General features: G+C 37.0%; 1 protein-coding gene across 2 annotated transcripts in view; it reads left to right on the forward strand.

Moving 5' to 3' along the window:
* Syn1 (Syntrophin-like 1) overlaps window positions 1-13,977 on the forward strand; it is a 453,675-nt gene extending 439,698 nt beyond the window's left edge. For both annotated transcript variants that reach the window (XM_076541971.1, XM_076541974.1), the window contains exons 6-8: window positions 3,844-4,058; window positions 5,857-6,074; window positions 8,833-13,977. In XM_076541971.1, coding sequence (XP_076398086.1) covers window positions 3,844-4,058; window positions 5,857-6,074; window positions 8,833-8,925 — 526 coding nt within the window. In that variant the 3' untranslated portion in view covers window positions 8,926-13,977. The remainder of the gene's footprint in view (window positions 1-3,843; window positions 4,059-5,856; window positions 6,075-8,832) is intronic.
* The last annotated feature ends 6,665 nt before the right edge of the window (window positions 13,978-20,642 follow it).

Genomic DNA, 20,642 nt, shown 5'->3' on the forward strand with positions numbered 1-20,642 from the left:
ATATCTATAAATACATCATACTGCTTCGGACTTTTTATTTGAGAAACCCTACAAGTGATCAAATAACAAAAGACCACAATTTATCAAATTTTCTGTCTCTTAAAAAATGATACAATAGAGGTACTGCTCTACTTAAACACACGATGTACACAACTTTTCGCCATTACTTCATGTATCTGTCTTCACCGTCTTAAAGAGAAGAAATGCAGGGTAAAACGTCGTTCGTGCGCATCGAACAGTAAGAGACAGTGTCGTCATTTACAAAGGAGGGAACACGTATTCGGTTTCCATTGTAGCGATAAATTTCCTAGGGAGCAAAGTGAGAGATTCAGAGCTGTAAACCGGGTGGATTATTCGCGAGCACCCGTTGCATAGAAGAACGGATCGTGTGGCGAATAACGTATGAGCTCCACCGGGTGCAATCGCAGCTCGGAGCGTTCCCCGCGGATCGACGGCTTTTCCCTGGCCCCGGAACATTTTCCACTTTCGATAGTCAATGCCTCGAAACGTGAAAGTTTCCACGACGCGGGAGACGCGAGTGCTTCGTGAGAGAATTACGAGGAAGAGAGAGAGAGAGAACGCATTAAGGCTTGGTGCATCGCTGCACGATGGATTCAACGAGCCGGGAATAATAACGATCCTTCGATTGTACCTGGCTGATCTCGTATTTCAATTTCGATCGATCGTTTGACGAGCGATGACGAATCGGGAATGCGTGAACCGACGCGTTGGAGAGATTGCTGGGAGTTACTTAAGCATTTCGAGCCTTTCTTGACGAGTACCCGTTTAGTATCCTTAGTAAAATGGTTGAAATATTGTCGATTGTGAAATAGTCAAATAATAATGTGATACTGTAGGAATATATAAAATTATTCATTGTAATAATATGTATTTTGTAAGAGCATGTTATATGCAGTTAACCCTTGTCATGTTTTGTTCATTTCGTAGAAAGTGGGGTGGAAAATAAAAAATATTAAAGTACAAGTGTCATCATCATTTACAAATTGTATGTAAAATAGTCAAATAATAATGTGGTACTGTAGCAATGTATAAAATTATTCATTGTAATAATATGTATTTTGTAAGAGCATGTTATATGCAGTTAACCCTTGTCATGTTTTGTTCATTTCGTAGAAAGTGGGGTGGAAAATAAAAAATATTAAAGTAAAAGTGTAATCATCATCTATAAATTGGATATAAAATAGTCAAATAATAATGTAGTACTGTAGCAGTGTATAAAATTATTCATTATAATAATATGAATTCTGTAAGAGCATGTTATATGCAGTTAACCCTTGTCATGTTTTATTCATTTCATAAAAAATAAAAAATATTAAAGCAAAAGTGTTATCATTTATACATTGTACATAACATTTCATTTAAAAAAAGGTCACCTATCTAAATGAATATTAAACAATTTTTAAATATTAAAAAAATTAAGATATGTTATATGTATACTGTATATGTAAGATTAATCACAGATTAGTTAACACTATATGTGCATATATAAATATATATTTAAATTTATTTTTATCATAAAGCAAATTACCACTATATTGACATCACTGCTTAACACTAAAAGTACAAGATAAAAAATACAACAGATAAATGAAAAATGAGACGTAAATTAGTAATCATTTTCTGTCTTAAGTCATACAAAATGTATGATAAAAATAAAGGCACCATAAAGGTACCCTAATAAATAATAATTCAATCAACTCTCGCTCGAAAGACATTGCGATGCTCATTCCGATGCAAACTGTGCAAATGATCAGTTTCTGTAAAGATGTGTGAAAAGGATAAGCTCTCACACATGATACAGAAAATAGTGATATATCGTGACGAGTCGATAAGAAAGCTTGAAAAAGAGCGAATGATCGCATTGCACAAGGGTAAAATTGGACCCATCGATGCACAATTTCCATTCGCGTAATTTGCACGGTCCGCAAACGATCTCCGAATAAAACCGGACCCAGAGCAACACACCGATGGCAAATTTCACGGGGCTTCAACTGGATGATCCCGGTCGGTCGTCAAACTCGACTTCCTCTGGATGGCCGATTTTTCCCAGGCTTCCCATTATGCCGTTACGTTCGCGTGATTTTTTTTTGCTCTCCTTTTACCGGCGTCGTTGGGCCGGGGGTATTTTTTCGGTGTCCCTCCGAAAAATCTATAAATCTCGCGCGTACGTCAGGACCATTCGTCAGCGGGCAGATTGCAGCGTCGCCGCGGGACGGGGTTGTAAAAAGGGCAAACCCCTTGCCACCCTCCCTTTGCCGTGCGATTTTTACGATCGAGGCCGGATCGCATGACGAGGTAATTTACCTTCGAAGAGAGAATTCTCGACACGCTGACGCGGTATACGTGTCGAACGGGGCCACTTGAACCGCGTCGATGCAAAAGCTGCGGCTTTCCACCCTCGAACCACCCCAATGACTGCCGCTACGCCCTCTCTCCTATGGACGGTTTGCCCGCGGCTTTCGGCGTCGCTGCGCCAGCGATGGATGTTGCCAGACACGATGGCTTTTCGAGCCACCCTACCGACGCGACGCCACGCAACCCGAGTCTCTTTGTTCGCCGGCTTCGTCGGTCGATCGTTGTTGCGACGGGTGCTTGTCTCCACGACTGTTCGATTCACGCTACGTGACGCTGCTGCTGCTTGATTGTGCGCCACGATCAACTTGGACCCTTTGTCCCGATATATGTTTGGGGACCTTTATACTAGCGACGTGTCGCCAAAAACTTCCCTGCTTTAGTTAACCCTTTGCGCTCTTCGCGGTTTTTAGCCGCGTCGCTTGATACTGTTGTTTCACGATCCCTCTTTGATAGCTTCTCGATACCTTACTGACGGTACCGACGCGGTCGAAATGGCTCTTTAATGGGTTACAAAGTTCCCTCTCCTTATTCTTCTTCTCCTATGGCTTCTTGTTCGTTTAGTCTTCTTTGTCCTCTTGTTTTTTTTTCACTCTACTTCATCTTTTTCGTCCTCTTGTTTTTTCACTCTTCTTCATCTTCTTTGTCCTCTTGTTTTTTCACTCTTCTTCATCTTCTTCGTCCTCTTATTTTTTCACTCTTCTTCATCTTCTTTGTCCTCTTGTTTTTTCACTCTTGATCTTCTTCGTCTTCTTCTTCTTCTTAGTCTTCTTGATCATCTTCGTCTTCTTCTTTCATGTCATATCAGCTATCTGAGTGGCGATGTAGATCCCATGCATACGAGCTTTTTCCTGTACGATTCCTGATCTACCTTCACCTTCTTCTACAACTTCTTCGTCTTCTTTCACGTCGTATCAGATATGTGATGATGAGTAGCGACACCCAGACCCCATGCACACGAGTTATTTTCTGTGCAATTCCTGATCTGCCTGCTTCACCTTCTTCTACGACTTCTTCTTCAACTTCTTTCATGTTGTACCAGGTGTATGATGATGAGTGACGTCTTAGACCGCAGCATGTATACCAGCTCGTTTCGAAGACACATTATTACCCAAGTATTTAATCAAAGTTAAGATCCTCCATTTGCAACTAGACCCATATATGATCACATAGAGATGAGGGTCCATCTTGACACTCGTTAGATACCGATTTATTTTAACACAAGTTTCTATCATGAGAAGTGTTTGAGAAAACTAGAATAAGGAAGATGCTTAAGAAGACTATCGATACTATTTCTACTCGTGGGAACAAATGGGTTGAAGTAATAAGAATGCTGATTAACCTAAAGCGATATCTAACTCACATGTCACAATTATCTTTTGTCTTTTTACCTTTTGTCTAATGTCTTTGTACCTACACAGAAGAATTGTTTATCAAAATTTACACAAAATCGAATCATGTATGTTGCAGATTGGTATCGTCACCAGCAAGGCAGAACGAGGCAGCGAGCAGCAGTAGCGGAACGACGCAGCACGCCGCGACGTTTGCAGTACGAGTAGGTACGATCGACGGCGTCGTGACGCACCATCTACGCGCTGAGACGCGAAGGGATTTAGCAGCTTGGGCCAGGGCAATCGTTCAGGGCTGTCACGCGGCTGCTCATTCGTTACGGGAATACACTGTTCGTAAGTAAACTTCAGCGTCAACGAATTTCGTTCAATTCGGTAATAGTCTTCCGGGGTGCATCTGTCAAACATTTATTGTTCAGTTTATAGTTTAAGTTCCTTCACTTGACTATTTTAAGGCTATTCACTTGACAGTAGCAGATTATTATTTTCTTCAATAATAATTTTGAAGATGTCATGTATCAAATATTTACTTTTCAAAGTTTTTGTTGTGTAGTTCAGATTAAGGTCGCACGACTTAACAGCGTAAGATGTTTCTTTCAGTGATAGTCTTCGAGGGATTTATAAAAAATTTAAGCTTTGAGACTTTCGTTGTTCAGTTTATAGTTTAATTTCATTTTTGACAGTGTAAGATACTTGATTATAATAGTGGAGGGTGTAATTTATATAAAATCTATGTAGCGAGACTTCCATTGCTCAGTTTACAGGTTAGGTTCACTGTCCACTTAAAAATATTTCCTTCAATAATAAACTCTCAATAATTCAAGGGTACAAAGAAGATTTGATGATTTTCTTATCCAGTTTACTGTTTGAGACCCGATACAAATGAGCAATTTTTGTCCATACGATTTCGTTGCAGTCATCTTTGCTCTCTCAATGAAAAGCAACAAAGACAGATAATCTCAGAAAAATCCCTCATGTGCATCAAGTTTGAAGTTGTCCACCTAACAGCACAGTAGCTGAACATCTTCAATACATTTTGCTAATTATACGTATTTTACAAACAACAGAACAGCATCAATGCTTACGTACATTAATAATATGAATATGTCAATGTCAATCTGATGATATTCATCTGCTTTGCTGTTCAGATATGGACAATCGTATTTTAATTTTATTTGTACTTCTACTTTTAATTACACGTTATACTGTACATGTTCAATCGTAACGTAGAACAGTATAAATTAGATTTTCAAATAACATAACAATATCTAACGCTTGCTATATTTGCCAGTATAGTGCATACACGCACGCGTTCGAGCCTAAAATAAGAAAGAAAAAATAGCGAATGAAATACGTGTTCCTGCAGGAAAGGGAACCGGAACACCCGGAATATTTTGAGCTGCTCGTTGTTCCACGGCGTCCCATGCCCGTTCGCTTCGATGAATTTTAATTTCTTTTCATCGTTCGCGGACGAACGGCAATAATAAATTGAGATTAATGCACGGCCCGGGTCGGTTCTGGTGCCCTTTTTCTCGTTTTTCGTTCAACTCCCATCGATCATGAAACACCGTGAATTTCTAGCCGAGCAGAAAGTCGACAAGAAATATCGCTAGGTGTTAAATTCGTATCTCGTTTAGTTGGCTCATGCCAAAAACTGCTTGCTACCGTCTATTTACATTGTTCACTGTACCTGATACCTTTTTAGAAAACGATCAAAGTGGTCCAATTATTTTCATTTTAACCCCATTGGTCCAATTTTAACCCTTAGGCATTTCTCACCCTTGAGGAAACTTTAATTTACAGAATAAATCTTCAAAGGGTGAAAGATGGACAAGATCTAATAGAAACTTAATTCCAAAACATTCGGGGGCAATAAAAAATTTCAAGATGAATGTCTTTTCAAGATCTTCGTTGTAAAACTGCAAAAATTAGAAGATTGATTTAAATGGAACACCCTGAATATGAAATATATAGATAGATAAACTTAAACAAATAAAATTGAAGAAAAAGAATTATTAAAGAAATAGTTTCACCCCCAGCGTAGTACGATAAAAGAACATTAGTATGTAACACATAATTAGCACATGATTCAACTGATTATTTCTAAATAACGTAAGATACGTGTTATTTGTAGGATGCACGTGGCAAGGGAAAGCATGTCAGTTGGTCGTCAACCACGAAGATGGTTTCACGTTATTCGCAGCCGGTGCAAGGGGTGTGGGTGGCAACGGGGTGAGTCCAGGCTCTCCCCCGACCCCATTATGGAGAAAATCCTTCGACAAATTGAAAATGTCCGCGGACGACGGGGCGCGTCTTCTGTGGCTCGATTTCGGTGGCGAGGACGGCGAAATTGTGAGTACTTAAATACTTTGATCGATTGTCAATTACTATTCCGGAAAACCTATTTCCTCAAAACTGTGCAGATGAAACTTGTGATCTCTTGCAAATTCCAAGGGTTAATTTTTAATTTAAGAATTTTTCTTTCAAATTTTTATCTTGAGACCTTTATTATTTTAACGTAAAAATAAAATAAAAATAAAAGGAATTAGTTCTTGAAATTTGTACGAGGATCACAAGTTTGGGGTACAAAAATTTCTCATCATAAAGTATTAAAATTTTGCGAATATCGTAACATATGTGAACGTGAGTACACATGTGTAAAACATAAGTATACATATGTGAATAGGTATACATACCTAAAATATAATAACGTATGTAAAATACAATAACATATGTAAAATACAATAACAGGTGTAAAATACAATAACATGTGTAAAATGCAATAACATGTGTAAAATACAATAACATGTGTAAAATACAATAACATGTGTAAAATACAATAACATATGTAAAGCTCAATAACATATGTAAAGTACAATAACATATGTAAAATACAATAACATACATAAAATATAATAACATATGTAAAATACACTAACATACGTAAAATACAATAATATATGTAAAATATAATAACATATGTAACATACAATAACATATGTAAAGTACAATAACATATGTAAAGCTCAATAACATATGTAAAGTACAATAACATATGTAAAATACAATAACATACGTAAGACATAGGTATAACGTAAACCTACAAATAAAAGTAAAATGTGAAAATAAGAGGGGTTTAGTAAGAAATGTGCAACGGGAAACGCCGCGTTCGATAAATACTTTAATAGCCCCATCGAAAGCAAGTATTGTGAAGAGCTCCCCTTTCCATGGAGTATTGAGAATTTTAATTGACTTCGCGTAGACTATCAAGATTATTATCTTCGTAGAGGCACGCACACACAGACGGTGATAAAAAAGGCGGCTTATATAGCAATGGTAATACCATTGTGCTCGTCACGTTGAAAGAACCCTCGATGCTGCAAGGATACCGGGAATACGTATTTTACATCTTCGCCAAACACTGTCGTTCGGTTCCGTTCAATGGTCATTCATAATCGAGCAAAAAGGGAGGGTTAGGAGAAAAGCATCAAGACGGCGAGGGGGTTGAATTTCTCCACGACAGACGTCTCGATGGAAAAATTATTCCGCTCTCGAAGCAGCTTTCTGAAACGAAGCTGCAAATGGAGAATCCTCGGGATCGTTCCTCCTTGGAATTTTTATTAAGCGCGCGATGACTCGACTCGTTCGATATGGAACAGTTCGATAACGGTCGTTGAAAAATACCGTCCCCTTTTTTGCGTGGAAAAACAACAATCGGTTCGACGGAAAATATTCCCTTGGCCGGTATTGCCGCGGGATTATCCGAAGAATCTCGGGATATTAAATCGATCTTGAGCTTAGCCGAACGCTTTCTTCGCGATATAATTACTTCTTAACGAATTCTTCCTCGCGAACTTCTGTTCCCCCGGGATTATCATTCATTTTACATCGGTCGGATTTAACTCCCTTGGCCTCAAACTTCTACGGGTTTGCCCTGGCTTTCCGGGGAAACTTCCAGTATCGAAGTAAGAATAAACCTTGAAGATTCGCCAACCGCCTGAATAATTAAGTTAGATTGTATTCGCCGCTAAGATTATTTCCCTAAGATGTCGCAGACTAACCACTATTTTTCCTATTTTATATGTACTTTACGTATTTTAACCATTTTTAATGACTTTATGTAGAATGACCTGAAATACAATAGTTGAATATTCATTTACTAGACAAATACAACAGAGTTTATTTTAAACCAGTTCACATAATTAATAGAAAATGTTGTTCTTTGTTAGGAGGTTCAGAACTTCAGTCGATAGTAATGTAACACCTTCATTCAAGTAGCTAAATATAGTTCAATGTAGTTCAATAAAGGATACATACATAATACATGTAACACATAAGAGTACATAAAGGATATATATTATAGGACAGCACCAGCAGATACATACATTATATTATACGTCCAGATAATAGCATTAAAAATACATACAATTGTCCTCAGCAAATAGTGTCGTATTTCAAAAATCATTTTAAGCTAGCTACAAGTACAACTATGCAGAAAATCCTCCAGAGTTTGTTCAAATAAAAAATGCCTCACAAAAACGTACATCAATGACAAATAATTATTTCCTCTACTGAACCTCTTCTGTCAGAAATCATTTTAAGCTAGCTGCAAGTACAACTATGCAGAAAATCCTCCAGAGTTTGTTCAAATGAAAAATGCCTCACAAAAACGTACATCAATGACAAATAATTATTTCCTCTACTGAACCTCTTCTGTCAGAAATCATTTTAAGCTAGCTGCAAGTACAACTATGCAGCAAAACCTCCAGAGTTTGTTCAAATGAAAAATGCCTCACAAAAACGTACCTCAATGACAAATAATTATTTCCTCTACTGAACCTCTTCTGTCAGAAATCATTTTAAGCTAGCTGCAAGTACAACTATGCAGCAAAACCTCCAGAGTTTGTTCAAATAAAAAATGCCTCACAAAAACGTACATCAATGACAAATAATTATTTCCTCTACTGAACTTCTTCTGCAGTAAACTGTAGTATATAACGATTTACTAAAATGGACAATTATAATGTTCTAATGAACTAATTCTCCAGTACACTTGAGTGTACATTTATTAAAATTGAAAATACAGATGCGTTTTCTGTGGATGTTGCAGGAGTTGGACCTGGAGAGTTGTCCGAAGCCGATCGTATTTGTTCTGCACAACTTCCTGTCTGCGAAGATTCATCGGCTCGGTTTGAGCGCATAGGGGTACGAGGGGGCCCCAACGGAGGCCCCCGACCTGCCACCCCACACCACCCGGTCCGTAACCAGCGTCTTCCTTCACTGAATCCGCGAAGATCGAAGAGGGAGCGAAGGTGTGGGGTCAGATACCAACCGGATAGACCAGAAAGAACCGATCGAGCTTCCGTGGGCCTCTCGAGACCCTTTAACGCTGGATCCGTGTTTTTGTCGATCGGGTTTGAATTAAGATGGTCCGAGTTGCTCGAGAGAAAATGGACTCTCCGGTAATGAAAGAAAGTAATATTTAACCGGGCGATTCGAAGCCATCCACCGCGCGATTTTCCAGGAAAGTACACGCAACAAGTAGGATAGAGGGAGGGAGTGGGAGGGGGATCGTAACTAATCAACGCGCCTAAAGTAACCGATTAAAACTATCTACCCTAACGCTAAGTAACGAACGAAAAGAAAAGAGGTGTTATTTAAAGAAGGGTGAGAAGGTGTTGTGGCGACTAGGAGAAGCTAATCAATTAACTGCCCAACCCGTACGCTGCCCGTTGGCTCTTCTCTTTTCGACTTTCGCTCCTCGTTCATCGCGCCCGATCCTTCATCCGCTAACAACAACAACAACAACGTGAAAAGGTTCGCGAAGGTGGTGCGCGCTTGCGAAGTTCCAGCATCACGCAGCCAAGTTTCGTAACGTCTGTGAAAAGCGACTTTAAGGAGTTCGCAGCGTTAATCTCTTCGCTCGGAACAACAGCTGATGGCGAAACTTTAGATAACAGGGTGTGCTTCCTGCGATATTTACGCGAGTTGCCGATCGATAAATTATCGCGATCGCATGTCCACTTGTCGTATATCGTGGTCGAAGTTTTTCGCTGGGTGAACGAGAGATTTGAAGGGAGGATCATGGTGGACGTCCATTATGGTGAACGGAGCAACGGGTGGACGTTTATAGTTGTTTTGTACGATTCGTATTCTTAACGCGAGTAAATGTATGATGCCAAGAAAACGTCGATGTGTATAACTGGTAGCTGTATGAACGATTCTCCTGCTTTCCGGGGGTCAACTCGTCTAAATAAAACCACTTCTACATTTACTTTTTAAATACAATTAATATCGGATAAAGATATGCAATTGATATTGATACAGAATTTATAATACAATTATTAAAATTCGTTTACTAAAATTATTTTCAACCGCAAATTTTATGTAATGCATATTTAAAATTTTCTTGTATAATTAGTTTTATAATTATACACTGATGAATTATGTTCATCCAAGAGCAGCAATTAAAACATGGAATAATAATTGAAATACGATCAAAAATGCAAAGAGAACTTCCTCTTTTATACTGCTTCCATTGTATTCGAATTTAATTAAACATTCACAACTGAAATATCGCCAGCTTTTCTTGAAACCCTTAAACGGATCTCAAATTAATTTACATCATGCTAATAAGCTTGAACCCTTTTCTTTTTACCCTAAATAAACTACCCTATCAATCGTCTAAAGCTCCCCTCGAAAGAATCTCACCACAGGCAAAAACGCACCACAAAGATGTCGGACACGAAAATAAAACCGAGAAGGATCTAATCCCATAGGGTGATTCCAATCTTCGATCGAGTTACCCCCTGCAAGCTGGAAGCAGGAAATCGTCGAGTACCGAAAGAATTATTCGCATTACGAGGCAAACCGACTGCAGCCCGGAGCCACCAAGCTATCGAATGCCGAAGAATGAGTGTTCGTGTAAGAAAGAGTGCAGTTTCCTTTTCATCTGTATAAATCCGTGGAAAAAAGATAAAAATGTAAACCGTGGCGGGAACGTACCACGGGTGCACTTGGCCTGTCATGGCGTTCTTACGGTGCGACCGTACGATAATAAGATTTCGACATTAAGTAGAACATATCAACGAATCCACGTACCATTTGATTGTGTCCATTCGTCTGCCAGCAGTTCCTTTCGCTGTGAGCTCTGATGCCTGTTCGTTTCTTTTTAGTGTGGTTTATTTAACATTTGTAATGTGTAATTTATTTACAATTTGTGGAATTGTAATATTTATGATTGTACTTAGATTAATGTTTTTCTGTTTCTTTGTGTGAGAGTTTCTATGGGGGTTTTAGATCGAACGGTTACCTTTTTAGGAAATTTATGGATTCATAGATTTCGATGTTCTTTGATTTTTGAATAGTTGAATATTGGCGTGTATTGAAGTTATTGTGTTATTGAATTCCCATACTTCCGAATTCTTGTGTCTCAGAAATCATGTCTCCAAATCTCTACATAAGACTACTATACTCTAAATCTTTACGTATTCTTAAATCTCCAAATTCACAAATGTTGAAATATCCAAGTCTGAAATTTTTCAAATTTTCAAATTCCTAAATCTCCAAATACCTAAATGTCCAAATTCCCAAATTCCCAAATTTCCAAATCCCCAAATTCCTAAATCTCCAAATACCTAAATGTCCAAATTCCCAAATTCCCAAATTCCCAAATTTCGAAATCCCTAAATTCCCAAATCTCCAAATTCCTAAATCTCGAAATTCCCAAATCTTGAAATTTCCAAATCTCCAAATTCCTAAATCTTGAAATTCCCAAATCTCCAATTTCCAAAATCTCCAAATTCCTAAATCTTGAAATTCCTAAATCTTGAAATTTCCAAATCTCCAACTTCCCAAATCTCCAAATTCCTAAATCTTGAAATTCCCAAATCTTGAAATTTCCAAATCTCCAATTTCCCAAATCTCCAAATTCCTAAATTTTGAAACTCCCAAATCTTGAAATTTCCAAATCTCCAACTTCCCAAATCTCCAAATTCTCAAATCTCCAAATTCCTAAATCTTGAAATTCCCGAATCTTGAAATTTCCAAATCTCCAACTTCCCAAATCTCCAAATTCCCAAATCTCCAAATTCCTAAATCTTGAAAATTCCAAATCTCCAAATCCCCAAATTTCCTAAATCCCCAAATCCCCAAATCTCCCAAATCCCCAAATCTCCCAAATCCCCAAATCTCCCAAATCCCCAAATCTCCCAAATCCCCAAATTTCCCAAATCCTCAAATCTCCCAAATTTCAAAACCACCTACCCTCAACCTCCCCAATTTCCACCTCACCAATTTCCCAAATTCCCAAATCCCCAAAATTTTCCAAATCCCCAAAATTCCCCAACACCAAAACCTCTTTCACATCACTGTCCCCGATAATGAAGGTTAATTTTCACCATGGACATTCGAGACGTGTGCGCTAATGGGTTAAACTAGAAACGAGATGTTATTCGAGCCGTTAACCCAGGAATAGTCAAGATACAACGTGTTGAAGCAATCACGGTGTATCGATCGAAGGGTTCAATTTGCACGTGAGTTGCTAATTAACGCGTGAAATTAGGAACGATAGGTAGAAACGAGCCACCACTTGATACACTGATTCCACGAATCAACGCTTTCGACTCGAAAACGCGTTTACCTTATCGAATTCCAGCCAGAATCACCGTTTAACTCGTTCAAGTGGCTGCACTAATTGAACAGGACACAGCTCGTTACCGTTCTACGATCCTGTCGTTAAAAACAATTCTACCCTCCTGGCTATTTTGTGACCAACGTTCTGAATAGTCATTCAATTGCCACCGTTCAAAATTTTGCGGTCAAACAGAAAATTTGTTGGTCAAGCAAAAAATTTATTATTCAAACAGAAAATTTGTAGGTCAAACAGAAAATTTTGAGGTCAAGCAAAAAATTTATTATTCAAACAGAAAATTTGTAGGTCAAACAGAAAATTTGTTGGTCAAGCAGAAAGTTTATTAGTCAAGCATAAAATTTGTAGGTCAAACAGAAAATTTTGAGGTCAAGCAAAAAATTTATTATTCAAACAGAAAATTTGTAGGTCAAACAGAAAATTTGTTGGTCAAGCAAAAAGTTTATTAGTCAAGCATAAAATTTGTAGGTCAAACAGAAAATTTATTGGTCAAGCAAAAAATTTATTATTCAAACAGAAAATTTGTTGGTCAAACAAACAAATTTAGTATTCAAACAAACAAATTTATTAGTCAAACATAAAATTTTGAAGTCAAACAGAAAATTTATTGGTCAAGCAAAAAATTTATTATTCAAACAGAAAATTTGTTGGTCAAACAAACAAATTTATTAGTCAAACATAAAATTTGTAGGTCAACAGAAAATTTTGAGGTCAAACAGAAAATTTATTGGTCAAGCAAAAAATTTATTATTCAAACAGAAAATTTGTTGGTCAAACAAACAAATTTATTAGTCAAACACAATTTGTAGTTCAAACAGATAATTTTGCGATTACACAGAAAATTTTGCGGCCAAAAAAAAGTTTTATTCATCAAACAGAAAATTTGTAGGTCAAACTGAAAATTTTACGATCAAAGAGAAAATGTTGCGATCAAACAGAAAATTTGTTTGTCAAACAGAAAATTTTGCGACATACAGAAAGTCCTTTGCAAATATATTTTTTTTACGTATCTCATGTGTGAATTAAAGTAACCGTCCACGTTTCTTTGCTAAAGAATTATTCTACCAACTCTTCATTCTACGAATTTTCGACGAAAACAAGAATTGATCGATAATGTACTTTTGGTAATTTTTCAATTTCACTTCTGAAGCAAAATGCATTAGCGAAACGTTGAATTTAGTTGGCAATCTAATAGAAACAGCCGCAAACGAGCGAACGCGCTGGGACGAATTAATTCGTCGCTTACTGCGAAAGGAACACGCACACACAGATACACATAAGCATATACACAAACACACGTACACTGAGAGAGAGAAAATGTGAGAGAGTGAGAGAAATACCCGCCTAGGGAACGAGTAACGTCATTAATCGCGAGAATAAGTTTGGAACATCGACGAGATTCTGTTGAAAGGATTTGCGCGTAAACTGTGTATTTTTCTAATGATTTTAGGACACGTTTCCCTTTTCCCTTCATGGGCAACGGGACACGAGGTCCTCTTGCGTTTTCAGTTTCTTTCTGTTTCTTATTTTTTTCTCTAGGTTTAAGAGAAACGTTAAACGTGTATATCTATGAGTTACCAAATAAATGAGACCGGTTAGAAAATCCTTGCTTTCAATTTTTTATTCACTTAATAAATTACCCCTTTCCCTAATTTCTTTTACCTGACGCTCACTTCTGAATTTATAAAATAAATGAAGGGGTTAATCAAATAGGTTCTGCACTTTCAGCAATAGTACAATAGTCCTCCTCTTCTTCTACTTTGTTCAACCACGCCCCAAATCAACATCTGTACATCAATCCTATTCAAATAGTTCAATCCTATTAAATAAACATTTAAACACAGTTAAAAATAAAGTGTATTCGTCGTTCGAGTTTATTTTTAGAAGTTGTCGAACGATTGCGTATAACAGGTGTCTCGAAACGATCGCTTGATTTACGCGAGTTTACCGGGGGTTGCAAGAGACCCCTCGGAAGTCGAACGAGAAGACGGATCAGAAAAGTTTCGCGATCCAATCACAGGACTCGGATACCGGGACCGACGATAAAAATGACAAAGTCTACGAACTTTCTCCTAGTTGCCGTGTTTGGCCATCTTCGAGTTCCTTTCACGGTTTCTTCGATTCCTTTCTGAATTTTGCGACGATGCGTTTCCGGACTAACGAATTCATCGATCGAATAACGTTGAACTCTTGATAGTAGAATACTTGTAAATTTAGTTTAACTGCTTGATTGGTAATAAATTTAAATTGTTATAGAATTAGTGTATTGGAGAATGAATTGAACTTGTTTATGGACTACGGTGCAGTTTAAAATGGCGCGGTTCTTAACCTCAAAATAATGAATATTCTTCTGAATAATAGAATATCTGCAAATTAACGTCAACTAACTTATTGTAAGAAGGTAATTTCAACGTGCATCTAACAGATAAAAAGAATGAAGTAGTCCAGTTTAGAATTTTCACAAAATTGATGAATAATTGCATTCGTAAAATGGCGCGGTTCTTAACCTCAAAATAATGAATATTCTTCTGAATAATAGAATACCTGCAAATTAACGTCAACTAATTTATCATAAGAAGGTAATTTCAACGTGCATCTAACAGATAAAAAGAATGAAGTAGTCCAGTTTAGAATTTTCACAAAATTGATGAATAATTGCATTCGTAAAATGGCGCGGTTCTTAACCTCAAAATAATGAATATTCTTCTGAATAATAGAATACTTGCAAATTAACATCAACTAATTTATTATAAGAAGGTAATTTCAACGTGCATCTAACAGATAAAAAGAATGAAGTAGTCCAGTTTAGAATTTTCATAAAATTGATGAATAATTGCATTCGTAAAATGGCGCGGTTCCTAACCTCAAAATAATGAATATTCTTCTGAATAATAGAATACTTGCAAATTAACGTCAACTAAGTTATTATAAGAAAGTAATTTCAACGTGCATCTAACAAATAAAAATAATAAGACAGTTCAGTCTAAAATTTTCTTACAACTGATAGATAGTTTTATTCACAAAATGGCACAATTCCTCCTTGAAAATAACCTTGTACAAAATAATTCCTGTCAATAATAGAATACTTGCAAACTGACAGCAACTAATTGATTATCGGAAAATAGTTTCTCCTGCAAAAGGTACCAGTTCATTTTAGAAGTTCCACAAAATTGATATATAATTTTATTCATAAAATAGCACAGCTCTGAACAAAGTCTCAACAAAATATCAACAGCAATTGATTATCAGAAAATAATTTCGTTTCTAAAAAGAAACCGTCCGAATTCAATTTAGTTCTAAAAAATTGATCGATAACGTCATTCACAAAACGTGAATAATAGAAAACTCGCAAACGGACGTGAAGTAGTTTATAAGAAAATAATTTCTCCAAAATAAAAAGTTCAATTTAGAAGTTGCGGAAAATTGATCGGTAATTTTATTCATAAAACGGCGTTTCTCCCCGAAATAACAAACTCACCCCTGAGTTGGAAGAATAGAGTCCTGTCAAAACTGGATCCAGCTTTCCCCCAAACGAAAGAATCAAGCTGATCCAAGGGGACAGCACGACAATAATTGCCGGAGAGGATTCAAAGGGGGTTGGTTACGCATTTTTTTCGACAACAACAGAGAGGGAGAAATGATAGGGGGACCGATTGAAATGCAAATCGAAGCGACCGAGGTTATTTCGGTGTACACGGGGCCGTGACGTTGTCCCGTTACACTGTTCCAAATTCGATCGTTTCCATCTCCCATGGGTGCCGCCGACACCGCAAACAACCGAGCTCGTTGCGAGAAAAAAAAATCTCGCTGTCAAACCACGGTCATCGTTGCTGCAACCTATAGAGGGAACATCATGAAATATTTCACGGATCTTTTACTTAAAAAAATCGACGTTTACCACGCTTTGACTCGATCGCAAGGGATGAACACCATAGAATATTTTACACGTTATTCAGTGGGATCGGTAGTTTCGACCGGATTTTGCATGGTATAAAAATATAGACGAGTATAAAATATTTCACGAGTATTTTACTTGAAAAAATATGTTTTTATTTTATATTGAGTTTTGAACGTAAAAATTTGATCGCCAGGGACAAACACTGTGGAATGTTTAACGAACTTTTTTTTACAAAAGTCGTATTTGGAAAACGAAAAATTAAAAATTAATTATTCTTGCAGTACAAAAAATAAAACATTGTAAAAAGTCAGTCTATGTAGCACAAAAATGATTCTATTAAAAATTAATTATGCTTCCAGTACAAAAAATAAAAAATCACTAAAAATCATTTCAAGCACCCTAAAATAAAAAATCCTAAAAATTAATTATGCTTGCAATATAAAAAATAAAAAATTGCAAAAAATCAGCTATGCAGTACAAAAATGATTCTACTAAAAATGAATTATGCTTCCAGTACAAAAAATCAAAACTCACTAAAAATCATTTCGAGCACCCTAAAATAAAAAATCCTAAAATTCAGTCTTCCTTCAAACACAAAAAAAAATAAAAAATTGCAAAAAAATCAGCCTATGCAGCACAAAAATGATTCTACTAAAAATGAATTATACTTCCAGTACAAAAAATTAAAACTCACTAAAAATCATTTCGAGCACCCTAAAATAAAAAATCCTAAAATTCAGTCTTCCTTCAAACACAAAAAAATAAAAAATTACTAAAAGTCAGCCAACTTCACGAAAATAAAAAATCCAACAAGGTTTACATACGAAAGATAAGAATACCTAAAAGTCAGCCATATATCGCGCACAAAAGGTAAGAAATTACCAGCGCACATGATACCGGCGTTTCGAACGTCGAACAGCGTTATCAAAGTAATTTGAATATAATTGAGGTACATACTTGGAATCACATTACTCTGAGAATAGATTACCCTGATGTCTGTCCCAACGCGAACGATATACCGAACGGTAGCTGGCATCTCTAATTTCGTCCATCTGGCATGCTGGTACCCGTGGATTTCCTGTGAACTCTTCCGAGAATTTATTAACCTTCTCGGTTGTCTTTGCGGGTAGCCGGGAATGGCGGTAGCCTTTGAATCGTCGAGGTGCACGTTGGTTGAACGATTCAATGAATCCCTGGATCCGAAGCTTTTGATATTTAGCTCGGACCACGTTCCTTTTGTTCGAAGCTTTTGATCCGCGTATTCGGAATTTTCATATCGAAAATCGCGATGTTTATTGCTTGGAGTTTTTAATATTTGAAGTCGTGATTACTTCCGAACACTGAATATATTGCTATAAGTTTTTTCGTTTTTGAGGAGATTTGAGATCTACAAGATGAGCGGACGAATGATTAGGTTTCTGAACGTCTGAGCAGTTTTGTGTCTCGTAAATGTAGATTGTTTGGTTAGGTTAGTTTTTAATATTTGAAATCGTGATTGCTTCCGAAGTGCACTGAATATATTGCTATAAGTCTTTCCATTTTTGAGGAAGTTTGAGTTCTACAAGTTTAGTGAACGAGTGGTTCAACCTCTGAATATCTAAGCAGTTCTGTATCTCGTGAATGTAGATTGTTAGGTTAGGTTAGTTTTTAATATTTGAAGTCGTAATTACTTCCGAAGTGCACTGAATATATTGCTATAAGTTTATTTCGTTTTTGAGGAAGTTTGAGTTCTACAAGTTTAGTGAACGAGTGGTTCAATCTCTGAACATCTAAGCAGTTCTGTATCTCGTGAATGTAGATTGTTAGGTTAGGTTAGTTTTTAATATTTGAAGTTGTGATTACTTTCGAAGTGCACTGAATATATTGCTATAAGCTTTTCATTTTTGAGAAAATTTGAGTTCTACAAGAATGGACGAATGGTTCTCTGAACATCTAAGCAGTATCTTGTGAATGTAGATTGTTAAGTTAGGTCAGCTTTTAGATATAACTATAAAATTCGAGTGATTTAAGGACTCAGATTATTTTTACATATAAGCCAAAATTTTTCTCTCAATTTTACTAATACGTAGATGTCATTAAATAATTTATCTTCCAACAATTAAAATTTCACCCGCGAAAAATCTAACACTTAAATATTCAGATGAATTTCTATTAAACGTTCGTAGACATCGTCTAAAATTCACACGCTAAAATTTCCAATATTTCGCAGTTTAATATTTCATTCGATTCGTCTATCAATCAACCCTCGATAGCTCTTTCCGCTGTTTAATTAAAAGATTCAATCATACACCTCCTTTTAGTCTGGTAATATCTGATTCGGAAAAACAAAGCCGACGACCAGTTATTTGCGATATATATTTTTTTAGGGTGTCCACCGAGATTTTCCTTATCTTAATGAAGCAGACCGCCAGTTTCGAACCGGCAACAGCTTCGAATCCGCTCTTGGTTAGAACCGGTTGCAGAAAGAATTCCTCCCGGACAAAATTCAATTATCTTGCAGTATCGTATTTTTACTTAAATTTTTAATTCTTCTGAGATATTAATCTATCAAGATATTATTAAACTGATCATTCCATAGATATAGCAGCTTTAATTTATAAATTGGTTGGAATGCTGTTTATAGTTTGAACTATTAACCTTGCTGTGCTGTAACACCATGTCATGTTATAATAAATATTACAAATTAATTTTCAATCAAACATCTGAATCATAGGTTCTATATTTTTGGACTTCGTGTGTTTTGCAGCTATTTCTTGCACCATTTTCTGTTTGAGGTTATTCTGTCCATAATAGTCATCCTCAACCAAACATCCTAATTGCGGATCCTGTTCATACTACAGTACATGCTACTTCCTAATTACAGATGCTATTTATACAGATCCTAATTACAGATCCTAAACATAGTGAAATAGTCAACATTTGCTATTACACACAGAAGAGTAATAACTTCAGAAAACTTCATCAAACTTCTCAGCTAAAGTATCTTAAAGTTGCAATTTCTTAGTAATAGTAATAGCAATTTCTTAGTAATAGTAAATTCTTAGACAGTTCTAACACGAATCAATCATAAAAGAGTTCTTCAAAACTACCCCATCGAACAGAATAAATAAAATTCAGGAATCGCTTCAAATAACCTGAATTCTTTCTAAAAGTGTTCTCTCGTTAAGATAGTCACGTACGAGCAAGTAGTTACGTCGGTAGCAGGATCGATGCAATAAATCAAAGGTTCAAGGCGCGTCCTTTGCAGCGAAATAATTAAAGGTCGTTGTTACATCATTCATCCGAGGCGGCAATTTAGCTGCAAGATTAACTTCGGCTTCCACCGTAAACCTGTCACGTTTTCAGCTTTCCAATCGTTCTGCCACGCTCCATAATCTCGGCTTCCAATCGCGGTTCGACGTTCCTGGTGGCACGGCGTTAAAGACGTCTCCCTGGCGAGCAACTCGGGCGTGAAACACGCGAGCTTATCGCGACTTACAACACGCGTGCACGTGGCCACCGCTACACGTGCAATTGCACGCGCCGTCTACGTACGAGCCGTGGCCGATAAATAAAACGATAACAACCGGGTATCGCGCGACTAGCGTTCCCATTAACGAGCAACGCGACTGATCCCGTGATCCGGCGTTAATTAGCTTTTAATTAACATTGTCCCGCGGACCAGGGAGCTACGGAATTTATGTAACTCGGTTGGCTTGTTTCCGCTCGGCGGGATACGTACGTTTTCGCTTCATGACTCCTTTTGATCCGCGACGCGCTGGACAGGAATTTGGTTAATTATTCGACGGACGACGATCCTCGGACACAGGAATTTTAGGAAAATATCATCGGACGAGTTTATTGCCCCAGATCCAATTATCCGCGTCCGACTGCTGGATAAAGCGGTAGTCGCCACTGCAATAACCTGCGGTCATGTCACAAAATTCACTCTCTGATCCACAACTTTTAAGGTTAATCCTTTTTGCAGACCACCGGTTAATCATTCTTAATTTTCTCTTTAACCATCTAAATTTGGGACGAGGAATTCAAAGTATGCAGCTAGCTATTTTTCCCTTTTACCCTTCAATTTGTGGACGCAAGTTTGCTTTGAAATTTGACATGTTTACCACAGAAATAAAATATGTTAACTCTTCTGACTAAATCGTCAGAACATCGACAGCGTTCTGAAAGGTATTAGCAAAGAAATAACACTGTACACCCTTGTCCAGTGCAATCCAGAAATCTTAATTTGATTGAAATCTTAATCTGAATCATGAAGCAATACACCTGGTGTAGCAATATTAATATCAGAGAAAATTAGAGAAGATTGTAAAACAAGAAATGGATGCGAATGCCAGAAATGCCGAGGAGGATAGAAATGGTGGACACATAA

The sequence above is a fragment of the Megachile rotundata genome, chromosome 2 (assembly GCF_050947335.1).
Source record: "Megachile rotundata isolate GNS110a chromosome 2, iyMegRotu1, whole genome shotgun sequence".
NCBI classification, from domain to species: Eukaryota; Metazoa; Arthropoda; class Insecta; order Hymenoptera; family Megachilidae; genus Megachile; species Megachile rotundata.